The 12489-nt window shown below is 41.4% G+C and overlaps 2 protein-coding genes and 1 long non-coding RNA gene across 3 annotated transcripts; 1 reads left to right on the forward strand and 2 right to left on the reverse strand.

Annotated features, from left to right (window-relative positions):
- Positions 1-1547: 1547 nt before the first annotated feature.
- On the reverse strand, positions 1548-5929 carry LOC112278480 (ferric reduction oxidase 6). Its single transcript, XM_024512032.1, has 8 exons — positions 5380-5929; positions 4951-5041; positions 4594-4809; positions 4160-4394; positions 3647-3974; positions 3188-3455; positions 2246-2943; positions 1548-2025 (listed from the first exon to the last, which is right to left on the reverse strand). The coding sequence occupies exons 1-8, from the start codon at positions 5678-5680 to the stop codon at positions 1859-1861; spliced, it is 2304 nt and encodes a 767-aa protein (XP_024367800.1). The 5' UTR covers positions 5681-5929; the 3' UTR covers positions 1548-1858.
- Positions 5930-6059: 130 nt separating this feature from the next.
- Positions 6060-7477, forward strand: LOC141045030 (uncharacterized). Its single transcript, XR_012216912.2, has 3 exons — positions 6060-6724; positions 6852-7054; positions 7277-7477. It is a non-coding gene; the product is annotated as an uncharacterized LOC141045030 (long non-coding RNA).
- A 309-nt stretch (positions 7478-7786) lies between these two features.
- Positions 7787-10145, reverse strand: LOC112278229 (uncharacterized). The gene is made up of 3 exons (XM_024511417.3): positions 9921-10145; positions 9012-9354; positions 7787-8212 (listed from the first exon to the last, which is right to left on the reverse strand). The coding sequence occupies exons 1-3, from the start codon at positions 10100-10102 to the stop codon at positions 8129-8131; spliced, it is 609 nt and encodes a 202-aa protein (XP_024367185.2). The 5' UTR covers positions 10103-10145; the 3' UTR covers positions 7787-8128.
- Between the last annotated feature and the right edge of the window lie 2344 nt (positions 10146-12489).

Consider the following 12489-nt stretch of genomic DNA (forward strand, 5'->3'; position numbering starts at 1 on the left):
CGGCACGATAATGTTCGTCAGCTGATTAGAACACTCAAACGGTGCTGGACTTTTAATTTAAATTTGAAATTGACACATAGAAATGGGCGCTGTTTGCGGTTTATTTGTTACATGTAATCTTCTCAAATTAATAGTATGTATAGTAAATGGTGCGTGTGAAAATGAAATTTTAATTGCAGGACTTGATTTTGTTTATGGATTTGAATTTGATATATATATATATATATATATATATATATATATAATTATCAGTTTGAATTATTCATAGTACTCAAAAAAAACCATAAAATTGCATCATCATCATAGAGTCTGTTTTCCTTTGTTTTAGAATAATTAATTTTTTTTCATCACATTATGCAAAACTCACTTAAGTTTTTTCTATTTCTCTTCTACTTTAATATTTTAATCCTAAAAAAAACTGATATAAAAATAACTGAAAATTACAGTGTAGTATATGTGTGTGAGCATAAATTTGCAAGCAGTTTGATTATTTTAGTGTAGTGTTTTATTCAATTACAAAATAATTGAAATAAAATGTTACAAACTATTAAAAAACATGCCGATGTTTCAGGTGGTGTTTCATGGCTGGTGAAAATTAATCATCAAATTATTTACTCCTTTACTGAAATATACAAAATTTTCATTATTTATTGCTCAAAGTCAATTTTAATTCCACAAATAACATTTAAATTATCATTAAAATTTAAGTTAACATTATTTAAACTCCTGAAGTTCATGACATTATAAGTTCGAATAGAGAAGAATAGGATTGAAATTCTAAGACTTAACCAAAAAGGTAAAGTCCAGTCAATCAAAAAAAAAGGTTACAAAATAAAGTATGAAACAACGCAACTTTTAGTAAATACAATGAATGCATGTGGACAATTCTTAGATTATTATTGTTTCGTGATGAAAGTGTGTGGTGAGAGCTGCTTTGAGGTGCGTCCGACACCGATCTTCATTGCACACTAGTTTTGTTGATTGAGAATTAAGACAGTGTTTCAGTATTCGAAAAAGCTGTTGAAGCTTTTCAGATGAAGCGGGTGGTTATTTGTTCGGTAGGTTTTGTGGCTATTTTTGTGGTCTAAAAATTCAGAGCTGTGAGTTTAAGAAACTTTATCTTATGAAATTTGCATCGGTGAAGAGAAGTGTGTATTTCTGTATTTCTAGTTTGTTTTCTTCTGATCAACCTTGACTTCAGAACTGCGTTCGCGAATGGTGAGATTCTGAGCAAGGTATTCTACACACGGCTGTTTGTGTGCTCCTGGAGCTCTCCGGACATGAGCACATGTTCGTGTTTGAGGTTGTTCGCGGTGCCCGAGATGCAACTCCTTACTCAAAATTGAGTTGTATGAATTTATTACATGATTTTTAATTGCTATGCTACCAAAGGATCAACCTAAATGAGATTCTCAAGAATACGATTGTTACTTTCATGAATACCGAATCACCTGAATATTTCATCGGCTTCAACCTCAGAACGGCTCTGCAACATGTAATGAAATGGCATGGAGTTAACATATGTTAGCTTGTAGAAGTACCATGAGTGCGTGAAACAGATGACGAGATCTTCATATTCAATTAAAACGGTCACAATTACAGAGGCCTTTGGTGCTTTGATGTTCGACAGTATTTGTTACTATCTATTATTACACTGCTGATAAACTTGTCAACTTGTTGACAAAGTAGTTTACAATCTCTAGTGACGCAGAGAGTCTGAAAGACTGCGTGTCAACCTTACTAAGAGAAAGATGTGGGAGATTTTCTCAACCAAATTACGTTCAAAACATTATCCAGGACTTTGATGAAGACATTCTCTTGTGCTTTGATTTACTCATTGCAAGGTTTAGACGAAAAATCAGAGATCAAAGCTGACTGAATGATAATGGAACGGTGTCCTCATGAGGTTTCCAAAGTTCCGAGAGCGGCAGGCTGCTGCAACACTTTCTTGAAGGGATTCAGGCCCGCACACGAGTACTCCGACATCCTCTCCGTCATGTTTTTCCGCAACTTCTTTAAAGATGTCTGGTGGAAATAGTACGCTTTCCGTTGGTTAGCAAAATAAATATAGGGAGTAAAGATCATCTTAGGCAAGCTTTACTGAGGTTAGCATCAACTTCTTTTGCAACTACGATGTATAAAAAATAAAACAATAGTTGGCGATCCTTCATGCACGTTTCATAACTACTTATCACTTGTTTTCCTCCCAAAAAAAAACAACAGAGAGATAGGGATTGGCAATAACCTTGAAATTGTGGTCGAGAGCCTTCCGTGATGATACAATTGTCTAGAAGAGTAACATCGTCATTTTCCTCAATGTCTTGTCCATGGCCGTTTGCAATTGCCGACGCACCTGATCCAGATTCCGACAGGGAGGAGATCCAGAAGAAGATGACTGTGCCTCCGCAGATTACAATTCCTACAAATAGGCTTATGAAGTAAAGGATTGACTCAACAGCCGTGCTGAAATGATGCCCCTTCGGCTGCAACCTCTGAGCTGACACATAGGTGTAGAATAGACCGGACATCAATACAAATCCTGTCATCGAGGCACATATGAGAGCTATCATCCACAAGTTGTGATAGGAATTGATGACAGACATGCCTCTGTAAGTTTCAACACCCTTTTGTGTGGTCTCAAGCCCCGGCATTTCCACCATAGGTAATTCCGCCTGCCCAGCAGTTTTGGCCTGTCCAGTGACATATGCTTTCACATTCAGCGTTAATTTATTAGCTTCTGGATAAGCATAGTTAGGATGGATGTGGTTGGGTCTAATCGTTCTCAAAGTGGCCAACTCCGTTCTTCTCCTCACACACCAGATTAATTGTACATTTGTTGGGAGATTGTCCTGTTGAAGTTGGTGGCGTTTTAACAGATCTGTCATTATGGCGAGGAAAGGAGTTACACCCGCTCCACCAGCCACCAGTATCAGATTCTTATACCTGTCCAGAGTGAGTTACATATTTATGTCAGAATGACTTGTGCTGTAAAGCAAACGATTATCCTCTAGCACATATGTCACACACTAGATCGTTTACAAAGGTGTTGTTTTCCATAGGTTTTGAACTCAGTAAAGATGTTAGTGGTATCCAGCCCAACGCTGCCAGTGGAATCCGGATGAATTTAGTGCTCGCACAGTACGCTATCCTAACACCATAATCCCAGGAGGGAGAGCGTAGTGCATACCTAAGAAAGTAGTTTGTTTCATGACCGTAAGGACCTTCCGCGTGAACCTTAACCGCAAATGGGCATCCCTTTACTTTGACGTCATTGGCGTCTTTGGCTGCGACGCTACTGTAAAGGGCGTTTGTCCAGTCACCGAGAGGTTTGATAATGACAGACACATTGTTATCGTCGTTCAAGGGGCTGGAAGCTGTGCTGAAGGGATGCCATTGCAATCGTGAGAGTCCTGGGAAATTGATGTACAGAAAACTCAATGTGTTGTACTTGAACCCTGCGATGCCAATGATGAAATACGAATCGTTAGTTGCATTTTAAGACCCCAAGGATAAAAGGACATGAACAGCGCTTTCTCAAGCAACATACTGCGGCTGAATCACCATGCTCGAGACCTTTCATAGACAATTTTTAAGCACTATTTAGATATGAAAACCAGGGGTTTGAGCACACCACAACTATACTCACCAGTCTGCTTGGGGATCTTAAGCTCCACGAGGCCGCTTGGAAGTATCCGAGCAGAGACACCCCTCACCTGCCTTCGAGATTGCACCATTCTGAGGAAGCGGTCAATGAAGAAAAGAAAAATTGGGCCAAAGGCTCCCCCTACTTCGCTAAAATCTACATGGAACACATAGAATGCGAAGAAGACGATATAAAGTTGATGCATGCTGAAGAAGGTATTGAAGTGACGGGAGCGGAAGTAAGGAATGGACGTGGCCCCCATAATCATCGCTGCCACGCATGATATGGTACCAGCCAAATTCGAGGTTCCGTAATAAGGCCATTCGATCAACTGCCAGCAGATTATCCAAGCACTACGTAAGATTACCGGTACCACACACATGAATAGATCATTCTGAATTGAAGGAATCACAGCACGATTTGATTCTAAATACTACATACACCACAAGCGTAGTGAGAAACGGTCTTAGATTGCAGAACAAAACGATTCACCATTGGTCAAGGCCAGGCACGCACCAATTCTATCTTATGAATTGCTCCAGCATAAACGCCATATGTTGCTCCATGAACGACGACGAGGAGGACAGTCAGGTACCCCATCCAGCGGTGATACTTCACGGCCTGTTCGAAGGGCACATCGATCAACCGCAATATTGGGGACCCCCTCGCGACTGGCATGAACAAACAACCGATGGTAAACGGCAGTGCTTTTCCCAGCGTATCTGAAAGCTTATCCCATTTCAATGCCCACCTGCGTACGTTCAACGTTGCAATCCAGTCAGTATCGATGCCCAATTGAACAGTTTACAGAAGACTGTAAGATTCAACAGAGAAGTCAGTTTCTCCAGCCTAGAGTGCCAAACGGTTTGCTATAGTAAAAACAGTTGATCGATTAAACTCTATCAACTGACAGATCTCTTTGGGCATCTCAGGAGTACTAGAGTGCTTACTTTGGCACACCCTTCTTGGGCTTGGCGGCGTCGATGGCAGCAAATTGACGCACGGTCAACCTCCCCCATATCCAACACGTGCACACAAGGACCATTCCAATGATCACAATATCGATGATTGTAACAACTCCAATTGGTGTTTTTACCAAAATGGGCTGGGTCCAAATTGCTCGGTAGAGTCTCACCAGCATTGGCTGCTTTGCTGAGGGGCACCGCCTTCAGGTCAAACGGATCATGCTGTGAGAAAACACTGAGTTTTTTTTTTGACTTTACAGTCTCCATGATTGCAAATTCTTAACTACCAAACGACGTATGTGTCAAAATTAAAAACTAGAATTGAAGATAGATTAGTAATACCTCTCAGGATATCTTTCCTCCAGCTCCAAGAACAGCAGGGCGAAAATAGCCAACGCAATAACAGGAGCCGCATACATTGTGTAGTTCGTAGCTGCCAGGACAACATACAGTTCACAGGCTTCAATGACAAAGTGAGATACGGTACACTGAGAATACTGAGATGACGTGTTAATGAATGCATGTTTTTGGCAGATTCAATGCGACGAGTTGAAGCGACGCTGTTGCTGATGATGCAAGGCCGAAAAGAAAAAGAAACGTAACCGCAACATCTCCAACCTCTTTCAATGTAATTGTTCTCCAGCAAAATCGAGAAACGGAAAGAAAAACAACATCCATCGGGTGCCAGTTCAGAAGAAAGTTTGAAAGTGGGGTGTAAACAAGTTTCCAGTTAGCGAGATAGACTGATGAATACAACAGGGCTCTAATTACCGGCTTTGCTCCAGAAGGTAGAGTAATTGAGCTCATCCTGGACCGTTTTTCGGAAGGCTCTTCCTTCAGTGCTGGGCATCCTGAACCACAGCGTAAACCACCACACAGTTACTGTCCATGAGGCAGCCCACAGCAACACCTTGCCGATCCTGACCGGCAGTGGGACGGTAGATTCGCCGTGGTAGGAGACCACAGACGTCTTTTCAACACCAGCGCCGAAGACACCATGAGGTGCTTTGCCATGACAGATGCTATCAGGAGCCGAACTGAATGAAGCACCGGTTCCTTGCTGAGAATACATGGTTCACAGTGGCAGCTCGACGTTCACCTCAGCAACCAGATACTGTTCACGAATGGCACTTAATGTTCCAGCTCACAACGATGTCAACATGGTTCGCATCCTCAGAACCTTCAGTATCTTATCGAAAAACGATCAGTCCCCTCTCGCTGCGGACCGGCCCCTGCTTGCAATGTCAGTAGATGCTCGTCAACGATGATGTATTTACACTCGTCATACCACACCGCATTTTATACTTAAGCCTGCAGCGAGAGTATAAATCAGAACCTTAACTTCCGCAACTTTTGTAGGCATGGCCGATTTTGGAGGCCACTCAGCGCATGTGCGCCTAGGGAAAGTCAACAATGCATAACAGAGGAGCGCATGCCCCGCAACGTCGCCGCCAGTGGTTGCCACACTTCGGAAGCGAGGCGAGGTGTGCTACTCGTCCTCGCAGGACTCCGTCAACTCATGGCCGTCATGAGTCTCGTAGTACACAGCATGGTAATACTGAGCATAACTCCGTTCATACAGCATGCGGCTGGGTACGCAATTCTGATGGTTTTCTCCTTGAGATTATCTGCTGGTTAGTAGCTCTTTTTTGTACGTAGAAGTGCCAGATTTAGTCACCATTCGGTGGAGCAAGCTTAGAAGTTCCCCTTCATGAGCCGGAACTCGACCCCATGTTTCGTCTTTATGTCGGTATGAGAATGGTCCATTGTGTGATAAATTAAATAAGCTACGTGGTGACATAATATGTGCATGGAACTGAACACTATGATAATACATATATATATGTCCTAAAGAGTTCATCTGACATGGGAGTATCGAATGTACAGTATCATCGTATTCTCTGTGACCGACGCTCAGGTGATCGTGTGAGGGGTTAGTCCCGCGGGACGTCGAGTGGTGAGCGCGTGCCGAAGCGCTGACTCAATGTGCCTGCTCCCTGCTGCAACACTCGCAACTCTCACTCTAAATTTGAACTACCAGATGATTCCGAAGCTACAGATACTAGACGAGGTCATCGAAAAGTCCTAGTTTTACGTCTTCGAAGCCTTGAAATGGGTACAAGACAAACCTCTTTCTCCCTTGGCTCTTGCAATCGCAATATTTATGCTCGAAGGATTCGTCTAACGGAGCATTGAAAGCAGCTCGTGAGTCTCCTCCTCTAACTCCGTTTTGACAACACCAGATAGGAATAATTCTGAGCCGAGGAATCAGTATCTGGTGTTTTGGCTATATTTGCATATCAAATGACGTTCAATGCAACATGGCCACCTGTCCTGTTCACCTCTTACTGTTTCAGCCTTGTGAGGCAGTGACGAGTTTTGCAGTATCGATCGGATATTCTTCGATCGGAGGGCATGATGTGCAAGTCTGCGTTGCAGATTTCAGGTGAAAGCATATCCTTGTGTAGTGTCAGGGTTCCGCATGGTTAAGTGTAAGCTCATTTTTGAGGCCCTTGTCTGATTTGTGAAATAAATATTACAGAAAATCTGAGTTCGTGGGTCTCCTCAGAATTGATCTCACAAGTCAGGGAAGAATTTCCTCAAGTGTCTAAATCTATGCTTTTACGAATTTAATATTATAACATATTTTCACCTCAACTTCATGCAGAAGTATTCATCGTTGGATTGGATTTCTCTCGACTATATCTTTTCTTGTTTTTTAAAAATTCAATGCTACATGCAAAACAACATTCAAATAGATTTCTCCGAACTCCATGGAAACTGGGTACAATTAATCAGATGTCTGGTGATTTATAGAAATTATCATGAGGCTGTTCAGCACTTTATATATATATATATATATATATATATATATATATATAGGAATAGAAATACTAATAAAAAGATAAATGAATAAAAACATTTAAATTCACATCTCATCCAGGCTTGTTTCAAACCAAAAAAGATGTATGAAGCAAGACACAACACGTTAAAATACTTAAATCAAAACTATCTAGACCTAAAACTCTCACATTATAATTTTAATAAGAATTCCTAAAAACATGATAACACAAAAACATCTCATGAATCTTCTTCCCATGTAAAAATGCTTTTTAACCTTTCCTACATTCTTAATTTTCTCGTTTTGCACCTCCTTGACCACAGTGCAAGAAAGAGAAACAAAGACAAAGAGGAATTTACTATTTCAGATGTTCCACATACTTATTCAGAACAATGCACAAAGATACAGTACAAACTCAGACCCCTAAGCAGTCTGGTCGTTTTAGATATAAACTCACTAGGTACTTGTCTATACTTGCCATCTTGGTTTCCCACTGTTGCTACGTTGAGCTGGTGTGACTCTAATCAATTTGTGCGATGTTCACATGCACAAACAAAGCTGGTCAACCATAGGTAAAAATTTGGATTAAACCTACCGTAGACAAAGCCTACAAATCACTTTAAAAGTGTCTGTGAAAATAATATGAAGTGTATATGTAACGAAAACCAGCTCACGGACCTATAGTGCAACAAAACAGGAATTGTCTACTGCAAAAACGATACCATCATTTTTCTTGAAATGATAAGTCGAGTGGTCAACTTCCTGTACATTCATCCAACAAAACCTCTTTCAGCTTCACAATTGATAGTGTAACGAAAGGGTCGTAAATGCAACTGAAATTTTTCTGCAATAACTACGGGAAAAACAAAAGGTTGAAAGAACTTCAGACACAGAAAATTCATTATGCCCGAGCTGTAATGTAAAGGAAATGCAGAAGAAATGAGCAAGCGATTTCATAATTGTGCCGACAGACTCTAAGAGGATCTATGCCTTCATGGAATTGTGCTAGTTTAGGATCATGATCAGCACGGAGCCCAGCTGTGGGCCAGACTTCAACGTGCACAAATCTTTCACATCTCCGTTCTTGCGGTAATCACCAGGCAACTTTAACGAACCAAAACAAACATTTTCGAGCTAAATCTGTGACAAGTCTTTAGAGAAGCATTCACCACATAATGTGACGTCTCAAAAGAGGTAAAGTACTAATTTCTATACACCTCAACGGCGAGATGCCAGGACGATGCTAGCATATGTCCGATTGAGTAGGTAGTTCAAAATGAAGCTGAAGTAATCATACAACACAAAATCATGTCCTGAAAGCTTAACACCTCGCAACCCTATTAGAGAAAAAAAGTAGTGAGCAATGTTCTTGGTCATTGGACCGTTGAAATTCAAAAAAAAAAAAAAAAAAAAAAAAACGAAAAGAAAAGAATTCCCGCTCCAGACGTATGTGTATTTACCACATTTAGCAAGAAATATAGGAAGGAAAGGAAAGGAGTACTCCTAGTATGGGGGAACATAGGTGCACAAATAGGAAAGTTCAAGGTCAGTGCAAGCTCACATTCGTATTGCTCAGTTCAAGGTTGTAAAAATCCATGCTTGGATCTTCGAAGAGAGGACCAGCGTGCCATGTGCCCGCATGCAACTTTAAAAAGCGCGGGCCCTCAACTCTAAATACTCGGACATCCTCAACAGAGGGTGGCAAATATTCGTAACCATCACCTTTCAAAACCTGTGAACTTTTCTTGGGGTCAATAGTTTCGTTGGCTCCAATTATGGTAGGCGGAGCTACCCCCAGGTACCAGGGTCGCCCCAGTGCAGACCCTAAGCATTGGGTCGTCTTCGCGTGATGCGTGATTGAGCCAAAGTTCAATGTCCTATTTTGCAGTCGCATTATATAAAACCTAAATGCACAAACACCTCCGTTGCAGATCAGGAGCAGTTTGGCAGCAAAAAGAGGCACATACATCACCGCACGTTCCAACCTTCTACCACATAAGCTAAATCAATTTAGGCCAATTTCAAACCTGTGTTCCATGAAATGATCAACCTAGACAGAGTTATACTAACTAACCTCAATAAAACCTAATTTAGTGAAGTCGACAATCTACATCGAACAATCATCCACTCTCCCAAAACAAAAAATTCACAATCTACTCGAACAACGAACTTGAGAACTCGCATTGAAGTTAGGTCAGACAGACCTAGAGCTTTCTGAACCAAGGGGAGAAGACGATAACGCTGCAACAACCATGACAAACACTCACGCACCCAAAACCAGCATTGCTTTTACTCCCTCGTAAACCACAACCACCCACAACATGAAACAAAACATCATCGCCCAACGAAAGGCAAGGAAAAAGAACACCACGCGACACAAGGTCGAATCGCATAACACCCAATCGCGACCCAACACAGCCAAGACCAATCGGAAACCCACGAAAGCAGGACGGGGGGAACGAGAACCCACCGGGGAATGCCGCGGCTGAGGTCCAGCTGCGCGTCGAGGGGTCCAAACCTGCTGCCATCAGGCTGAGGGTCGATGACTTGCCCGAAGGAGGCGAAGGATTCAGGCGTAAGCTCGGTGACGCGCAGCGGAACGATGCAGGGCGCAGCTACTGCACTAGAAACGCTGGTCGCAGTGGAGGCCATGGTGCTTCTCTCTCTCTCTCTCTCGCTCGCTACTCCTCGCTCAGCAACCATCAACACCGCGCTGTTGTCGAAACATCTCGATGTGGGTGGAATTGCAATGCCGTGATCCCCGCGTTGGATTCTGGTTGCAGGGAATTCGTGCTAATCCTGGTCGTCCTGGTCGTGTCCTGACTTGGGTGCTTTCTCAATACCTGCGCCGCTGCAGACCACGCACAGCAGACGACAAAATCAATTCTCGGAAAGCGGAGTAAGTCATCGTGAACTCATCGTCGCCGTCCGCCCCCTTTCCGCTTCGAAACTGGCGCCGCGATGTCTCCTCCTCTCTCCTCAGGAGTTGCTCCCCCACCACCGTCATTCTCAATCCCACCAAGCAAGCAAGGCGGGGGGGCGTGCAACGTCATTCTTCATGTGAAACCCTAAAAAAGGGACAAAAAAGGAGAAAGTGAAATGTTGCGGATCATGGGTTTTGGGTGCTATTGTTGGAGTTTTTTTTTGGGGGGGGGGGGTAAATGAAAGAGAAAGAGGGCGAATTGGGGCCATATTTAATAGAATGGGGACGAGTATTTGTAGAGATATGGATGGAAATTTGGTATCGTTGCTAAATACATGTAATTGTTGTATTAAAGATTCATATCAGAAACATTTATTATTGTTTCAATGTATAATTTGTTGACAAGAGATGCATTTGTTGACGGGAAAATACCATACATACTCCTGAAATATGTTGAAATATCAAGAACAACACTGTATTCTTGATAATAGCAAACATACCCCTCACTTTTGTGATAATTGCAAACATACCTTGAGCTTGACGAAGTATAAGATAGTTTCCATTTTAGGTGAATGCAGATGCGAACTACGCTCAAACCACAATGCCGCGGGCCCCACAAACGGACCCCGCCGCTGCCGTGTCCCTGTTGCTGCCGCTGTCGTCAATTGATAATTGTTTGCGTTTTGTGCTGCATCGATCAGTTGCTGTTTTATGCGATTCTTGAATGCCTAAAATTGTCGGTCGAAAAAATTGCCTTTGCCTTCTTCCACGTAGAATAATTAATTTCTCATGAGTCCAGAACCTTTTTTCTTTTCAATGTTGATGGAACCAGTATACTCTGTTGTTTGAGTATCGAACAAGTCATTTGGGATTTTTGGAGCTAGGTGTTCGGTTTTCAAGTGAAACAAATTTGCACCAGCTACTTGAGGAACTAGTGCGTTTGTAGGAATGGTCCGATAAGTACAAAAGTGGTGCCAATTTACCTGAACGAGGCTCCTCGAAGGTTGTGCATCTGTGATTACGGTCCAGGATCGCATCATAACCTCGTTTGTAAGCGTATGATAGTTCCGGGACAATATATGACTTCTTTTCACAAGTTCTAAGCGTTTGCATATTATCTTCACGTGCAATATTAATTTAGGTCGTCAATGTGAGCAGCTATATACCATAGTCAGAGCTTTTTTCAAGTTCATAGTGCCCGTGATGTCGGCGTGATCGTTGTCTGGCTGTCTGAATGTGAGTTGTTGTTTCTATGTATACTTTGTACAGTTGTGCCTCGCATAGCTTCGGTGTGCATGTTGTAAGAAGCGTAGTTCGCATCTGCACTCCAGTTTTTGGTGCCGGAAAGCGTGCTCGCTGTGCACAAGGCGTCCATGGCCCTGTCAGGAAACTTGTATAATTCCATTGCAATTGAGCTTAAATGTTTTTGGTACTCATCTCTCTCTCTTTACGTGACTCTGGATTGTGAGCATTCTGTACGGTTTGATGATTCAGTTTGTGTGTATGTGTGTGTTTGGTTTGATCATGGTCTGTGTGTTTAGAGATTGTGTGTGTTTTTCTTAAACCATGCTTTCTTTTGTGGGGGTGATGTGTTGTTTTCATGCACATGTTGTAGAATAGTGCAGTTGATTACTTCATGTGTTAGTGTGTGTGGGTGTGATCTATTTTTTCCGGTTTTTGATGTTGGCTTGTGTGTTGAACTATTTTCATTCGGTGTTTGGTGTAAAGATAAATGAAATTCTTAATTCTAGTGTTTGTGAATACTCAATGTTTTATACTTATTTCATTTAACATATGCATGTATAATTTATTTGTGCCTAAAATGTTTACGGACATATTTTTGATGACTTCTTGCTTTACTACTTATTGCATTAGATTTTATGAATTATTTAATTTAGTTTTAATCAGATTATAATATCAACAATAATTTAAAATAATTACATAAGTAATTTTTTGTATATATGTATATTATTTCTAATTAAATCAATAATTAAAATTTAATTTCTTCATTTATTTATTTTATGAATTATAAAGAATTAATATTTTTGAAATTTTGTAAGAAAATCAAATATATCTTTGGTTGTAGTATTTAAAATATTTATTCATTATAGAAGTG

The sequence above is a fragment of the Physcomitrium patens genome, chromosome 25 (assembly GCF_059467195.1).
Source record: "Physcomitrium patens ecotype Gransden chromosome 25, ASM5946719v1, whole genome shotgun sequence".
NCBI lineage: Eukaryota > Viridiplantae > Streptophyta > Bryopsida > Funariales > Funariaceae > Physcomitrium > Physcomitrium patens.